This window comes from Pseudomyrmex gracilis, unplaced genomic scaffold (assembly GCF_002006095.1).
Source record: "Pseudomyrmex gracilis isolate BER0280 unplaced genomic scaffold, ASM200609v1 scaffold_164, whole genome shotgun sequence".
Classification (NCBI taxonomy): Eukaryota; Metazoa; Arthropoda; class Insecta; order Hymenoptera; family Formicidae; genus Pseudomyrmex; species Pseudomyrmex gracilis.
The window spans coordinates 314,103-321,472 of NW_018020748.1; the positions used below are offsets into that span (position 1 = coordinate 314,103).

Here is a 7,370-nt window from a genome sequence, read left to right on the forward strand (position 1 = left end):
TATATAAAACGAGACGGGGGGACGCGAAAGGGAAAAAGAAAAGGAACGAAGAGAAGAAGGAGGAGGAAGAGGAGGAGGAGGAAGGAGGGGTGGGAGGAGAAGAGAGGAGGAGAAAAAGAAAGAAAGAGAGTAGGAGACAAAAGGTGGAGAAGAGAGGCTTCGATGTGCTATCGTGTGCGGTCGTACACGCAGTCGTGTGAGGTGAGGGCGCGCACCTGGACCTTCTTTTCCATGCGTGCGCATAAGGGCTCTCACTGCCTTCTACTTCACAATTCAACCACCCAACAGACCGCCTCCAGTTACGTACACCAAAGTTTCTTCCTACTCCCTTTGCGTCTCTCTCTCTCTCTCTCTCTCTCTCTCCTTTTCTTTTTACTCGCTTAACCAGCATACTCGTTGCGCGGGGCATATACGATCAAGATTTGCGTATAACGTCGAGTGCCGCGGCTGCTGATCTTTTCTCTCTAACGAGCTTAGCGTTTAGGATCTGCGCCAGCCGCCATCGAGACATTTAACGCGAATGAATTCCGGGAGGAGTTGTTCCACGACCTCGTTCGTCGTCGCGCTCCATCTTATTAAATTCCGGCGAGAATAAAGTTTGAATTATCTACGCGAAAAAAAAATATAAAACAACATGTTTCACATCTTTTATGACAAGAAACGAAAAATCTGAGCCGGCAAACAAGAATGTTGTGGATTGTATATTAAAAATCGATCACTTCAAAATGCGACACACTTTTTCGCGCGCGCGCGCGCGATGGTTTCTTTTTAAATATCGTCATCATCATCGATTTAAATTTCTCGACGATTTCTCCTCCTCTTGTTTTTTTGTTTCTTCTCAAAAAAAACTCAACGTCGCGCAGCAATCCCGAGGGTGAGTGATTCTCTCGCACTTGCCTGTAGTCACGCGCGAGCGAGGACTCGCATCCGACGAGGATGTGGAAGCATTGTGCCGATGCACGAACGTTAACGAGAGAAAGAGAGAGAAGGCCGCGGAACATGAAGAGGAATCAAGAGCGAGAGCGGTGCGCGCCCGATAAGCAACCGCGCAACCGCTATGGGGGTAGATTTCACCGTAGATAGAGTTTTATTTCATCAAAGGGACAATAACGAAATACGCGATAACATCGTATACGCCCCGTGAAGAGAAGCACTTGGAGAAGCACACTCCCCGACATACGTGACGGCTCGATGACCCGTGGTTACGCGTCTCGGGGCCACTAACTAAAAACGTATTAACTGTGTGAGAAAAATAATAAGGGTCGCGGTTAAAAACCAACCGCTCGCGGATGTGCGTGCGAAATGTGTTTTCAAGCGTAAATTACATTTTTAATTTTTCGAATTGAATTTTAAAATCCACGAGTTAGAAACAACCCTTTTTACCTTTCTGTGAATTTAATTCAAATCATTGCGAAACAAAATCACCTCGGCGTTGGATCCAGGAGTTGGTCCGGATCGACGTTTTCTCGCGAACGTCCACGTAAAAACTTGTCAATCTTCGCGTACGTTTTCCTAATTATCTATCGTAATAATGAAGCAGTCTTTGTTGTAAGTAAATATCGTATATTTCGATACAGAGAGAAAGTGATGTGTAATTTTTAAATAGCGACGCGATGGTAATTCGTTTAACATCGATCGTTACATTGTGTTATTTTTCTTTTGGAATTTAAATATTTTTTTTTTAACACACAAGTGCGAATTGCATTCGCTCGTGTGAAAAAATTCAGATGCGACGACGCATTGAATTATTCTCAATCGAGTTGACGACTGTTTCAACTTTACAGATAACAATGGTGTGTCACTACTGCGGGTTCATTCAAAAAACATTAAATATAAAATACACGATAAATTACATTTATATATCTATGTGATAATAAACATTTTACGCGACCAATCGCACGCGAACATTTTTCCGTTTATCTCTTATCTAAACTTGTCAAAAATATTAGCCTGCGACAGGTCGATTCCTGTGTCTTTCAGCTTTTGCATTGCATCATAAAACACATACGTTGCTCTTAGATAGAAAATATATATATATATGTGTATATATATATATATATTATATAGATAATATTTGTATGCGTGTAATTGTATAAAGTAGATTTCAATGATTTTAATATTGATTACCATAGGTAAAATATTCCCTAAACCTTAAATAAGTATGCGCGATTGTTTCTCTACTGATTCTATTTTACACAATACGTGACGAAAAGTTACAGTCGACTTAACATTGATAATGTTTACATTGATCGTCGCCAGCCCTCTCGATAGCCGGAGTTGTTTCCTCCTCGAGATGAAGAATAACTCTGTAATACGAGATAAATAACATTTTTTTGTGTAACCAACAGAACGTCATCACGCGTTATTTGTTGCTTGCTGTGAGTGTCTCGATGGCCGAACATTTTATTAAAAAAATAATTATTAGATATTTGAATATCAATCACGACACAATGTTGTTAAGTATTTTTATTTTTTTGAATATATATTGTTTTTAATTATTGGTGTGTCTAACACTTCATAAATATTTTATTTTAATTTCTTTAATTAACTGTCCGACCAGTGAGACAGATTGAATTGGCGTTGTTCGGACATTTGTTTTCTTATTGAAAGAAACGTGTGAGAAAGATATAAAAATACGTAAGGAAACATACCCCACGTTGAGTGTGATAGCCTTGCTGCGAGCTCTGATAATTGTTCCGCGAGGATTGCGACTGATGATTGTTGTAATGATTGCGATGCTGCTGATGATCCATCGATGAGAAGGAGTAATTGTGCTGGTGCGAACCGTAACCGAACGTCCACGGATTGTTGCCTTGCATCTGATGACTCGATCCCGCGTTGTTGTATCTCGAGTGATAATTGTCACTTCGATAGCCTGAGAAACAGAACGCGCGCAAAAAACGCGTACGATAGTGCGTTAACACAAACTGCAGAAAAAGATTTTTATACACATTATGGTTTTTTTTACACACATTTGTTTTTGACTGTTTACAAAAAAAAAAAAACAATTGCAAGGTGAATCGAACAAGTTTCGCGGACCGGCTAGACATTCGTCAAGGAAATAATTATAACGAGAGAGTACACACATACATGTCGCGCTGGGATACTTACGTTAAATCCGATAAGACTTTAATTCCCTGATAAATATGCCGCCGACGAATTAAAATGCGCTGAACGCGTAATTATTCCCCAACAATTAATACGTATCGGAGATGGGGACAGGGGGAAACGGACAGACGCAATATATAAACTGCCTGGATGAATGGGAGCGTGCCGCGACGCGTGTCTTCGGTTCCCAAATAATGTATACACAGCATGCGTAGGACTCGACAACGTCTGGTGGCGCACGCAAGTGCGTGCGCGCGAGCGTGCGTGTGTGTGTGTGTACATGGCGTTTGCCCGGAACGTCATAATAAAACTAGACCCGTCATTAATAACGGATTTTCGAAATTATAAGCTCCTCTTCGAGGAGGGCGCGACGCGCAAATACAAACGACGGGCAAGTCACACATCGCGCGAGCAGACGTGCGAAACAACATTTTTACACTCCCTGTTTGTCATCACCGACGTAAAGCACCGTCTCAAATATGCGAAATTGGATGTAAAGGATGAGTTTTGTTTTTTTGTTTTTTTTTGTAATGGAACAAAAAACTTCATGTTCGCACAAGCAACGTTACGTCTTACTCGTGTGTGTCGCTCCCGCGACTCTGTAAAGAGTACTCTCTTCTCCTCTCTCGAATCGTCAAATCCTCTTATACGTGTCTCTCCTCCGCGCAATGTCGAGAGAAAAATTGGAAGCGATATGTAATGATCGCGCTGACAAAAGGACAAAACGGTTTCGCGTAGTCGCGCGCGGTCCATGACTTCTTGTTTGAATATTTATAGCCTCGGCTTTCGAGGATGGCTGGCGCGGTGCTTTACGAGGGTGAGAGAGAGAGAGAGAGAGAAAGAGAGAAAGAGCGCGCAAAAGGGGAATTCGAAATAAGAGGAAGCATCGTAAGCACGAGGTAGTTTGTTTGATGTGTCACGCTGCGGGTGGAAATCAATTTTAATTGGATTGATTGCGCACGCGGCCCGTATATGCGCGTCTCTCTCTCATCGACTTCTTCAAACGCGGCCTTTGCGCATTAAAATCGAAATAACAATTAATGATTTCAATTCGCCCCACCCCTCGTCGATTTACCGATTTTATAATAACCGGCTCGGTGTATAACGGCGGAAAGGAAATATATAATAATCTCTCTTTATTGACGAATATATAAATTTTCTTAAATCTCGATCTTTTTCACTTTGTCGCCAGCGCGCGCGCGCGCGCGCGAAGTGGCGTAACTCTTTAACCCCCGAGATCCAGATTGCACAAAGGATATCACTGACGCACGATAATCGTATAGTTTGGTTCAATCGAGCTTGTAATAGGAGGCGGCGAACACCACCGTCAATATCATCGAAGGGGTGATCCTCGTCCGCGTCAGGACACCAGCTAGGAGACTCCTATCCGTCTATGCTAAACAGAGAAGAAGGACGAGAGGAAGACACTCTGCTTCTCTCTCTCTCTCTCTCTTTCTTCTATTTTCCCGGCCGCTCACCGTTTTCCTCCTATTCTTCCGCGGCAACAATAACATCCCCCGTAGATTCCAGACAGCCCCACGCTGCCCAACCCCCACGGGTATTAATCCTCACCCTTAAGCTCCGATAGGGGGAAAGGAAGGAGGGTTTAACAGTTTACACGCCGGATCATCCCTCGTTATTGTTGCGTTTATGATAATAACGCACCGCTCCGGCCGGTTTCAGCGCCTCGTTTCCTAACCCTATCCCATCGCGAACCAAAGCCCGCGCGCGCGTATCGAATCACCCCCGACATGGCTCGACAATATTATAACATGAATTTTAATCGCGAATAAAAATTCAATTTTTTTTTAACCAGTTTTTAAGTCGCTTCGAGATTACATTATTCGCCCTTGGCGAAATACAACTAATGGCGAATACAACGTCTCTATGTGACACTGTGAAAAACAAAAATAGTATTTTACTGCAATAAAAAAAAAAAAAATCTTAAGGCGACTAACAGTAAGCAGCTACTTGGAAAACGCCGCGAGCAATATATATAAAAACGTAATTTGCAAACGTATATATATATATAATTAGCGCAAGAGTGGGAATAACAAATATCGTCGTTCGAACGAATCGTCGCCGTAATAAGCACATCTGAATGGATGCAAGAATCGGCACGGAATAGGGAAAATGGCGGTTTTTCTCTCTCTCTCTCTCGTTACGAGAGAGAAATGGAAGTTCGTCTGTTCGAGTCGGAAGCGAAATTGTATTGGAAACTAGACAGAAAGGCAAGAGGGGGAACGAGAAAGAAAGACGACTCGTTCATATGTACCTATATACGCCGCGAACACACACACACACATGTGTATATATGTGTATATATATATATATATATATATGGGTATATATATATATACGCATGCTACGTAGGTACCTACTCCGCAATGGGTATTGGATTGGATTGGATTGGATTGCCACGTCAGCAGTACAAACACTCAAAATCTCGATGTGGGTCGGGGCCTCTCTCTCCTCGTTCCTGTTTCAAACTGAAATTACATTTTCCCGTCTATACGACCTGTCGTATACCCCCGTCCGGGGGTATTACTTTGTTTTCCCTTTCGGTCGCTGCATCTTTTGTCCATATCAAATATAAATATACCACTCGTCAGCAACTAGATGGTATACATACGATCTTTATTTCTTCGAGTTTCTTCCGCGACGGATTCGTGCGCGCGCGTTGCCGATCACACAGCGGAGCGGGCAAAACGAATTGTCGTCAGTAAACGAACGTCCAGTAAAAATCGGACATGTTTTTTCTTTATCAGTTTTGAGAGTGATGTGTGCGTTTAAAAATTATCATTAAATAATTTTCTTTGTGTAAAATGCGTTTTTATCTGGATGATGGGTAAAACGTTCGTTCCGGACACGTACATAGGTGGTGTTCAGAGGAACATTTGAAGTTTAAGGATTTTCGCGCATCGCGGAAGGTGTATCGCGTTCCAAGATTATTTCCGTGTCTGCGACGAAGAGGGAAGAAGAGAACATTTTTAGACAAGTATATCGGAGTGGAACTCCGAAGTCACACTTGGAATAATTATAAGGTCGAGTCAATGAACACACAGACACACACACATACACACACCAATGCGTCCGGAATAGCTGGTATAACTAACCTTGACCTCTCCACTTTTTTTTTTTTCTTTTTTTTTTAGATATCGCCATCCTTTCTTCTTATGTAAACATTATATATTCATATCAAACAGTTCCTCTCGGCCTTATGTGCTTAGGTGGGTGTAAGTAAACATTGCACAGCACGTGTAAGTAAAAGGTAAGCTACATAAACGATTCTCTCTCCACTTTGTCTCGCTTTTATGACAAGCTATGTGAAAGCACACATTATATGGAGTTTCTCTTAACAAAAGAGATAAATAACGAACAAATTGAACGGAATTTCCGGCATGGATTATTGCTCTTTTTGTGAGCGATAAACAAAAATTTAAATAAACACATCGCAAATGAATTGCGTTCGCCCAATGAACTGTGTGTTACTGAGGTGTATGATGATGCGTCTATTTGTGGAAAAATTGCGAAAATCAGCGTCGCTTTTAATGTGATAATTATCGTCTCGCTAATTTCGGATGTTCTTCCGCTGAATTTCGCCGATAAAATCTGCGTGCGACGTCGAAGGAAATAAAGAAGAAGAGAAGAGGGGAGAGAGAGAGAGAGAGAGGAAGTAGAAGACGGGGTGAAGAAAGAAAGAGAAAGAGAGGAAGAGAGAGAGAGAGAGAAAGAGAGAGAAAAAGTCCACGAACTACCTGGTTGCAAGAACAATGCGTACACGTTCTCTCCATAAAACTCAGCACCCGGTACAAGATGGCGCCACCACCAGGCCAAAGTACCACTCGGGAGATTTCCGGTAGCTTTGTTCCGCCCACCACTCGTGCGCGGGGAATGCAAGAGGACGCGGAGGGGCGGGAGAGCGAGAGAGGAGGATCGATGGAACTCGAAGCTGAAGGCGCGCCTTTGAGGCCACCACGTGTTCGCGTACGCGAAATATAAAAAGGCTTTTCCTCGATGAAGCCAGTTAGTCAGGCAGCCAGTAATTTTTCCGCTATTCTTCTGCCGCATCGCCGCCGTGCACCCTTCACGCTTCCACCTCTCCGTATATGTACCCTCCCTCCCGTGCGTTTTTTAATCCGTTTCACTTCATCGTCGCAGTGCCATTTTAATTTCTTCTTCTTCCGCATTTTTTCTTTCGCTTTCTCTCTCTCTCTCTCTCTCTCTCTCTCTCTCTCTCTCTCTCTCTCTCTCTCTCTCTC

At 42.8% G+C, this 7,370-nt stretch overlaps 1 protein-coding gene across 1 annotated transcript in view; it reads right to left on the reverse strand.

Annotated features, from left to right (window-relative positions):
- Positions 1–1,831: 1,831 nt before the first annotated feature.
- LOC109857581 (5'-3' exoribonuclease 2 homolog) overlaps positions 1,832–7,370 on the reverse strand; it is a 25,287-nt gene continuing 19,748 nt past the window's right edge. Inside the window, exons 16-17 of the mRNA XM_020434044.1 lie at positions 2,652–2,875; positions 1,832–2,306 (exon numbers count right to left, since the gene is read on the reverse strand). Of these exons, the coding sequence (XP_020289633.1) occupies positions 2,241–2,306; positions 2,652–2,875 (290 nt within the window). The 3' untranslated portion in view covers positions 1,832–2,240. The remainder of the gene's footprint in view (positions 2,307–2,651; positions 2,876–7,370) is intronic.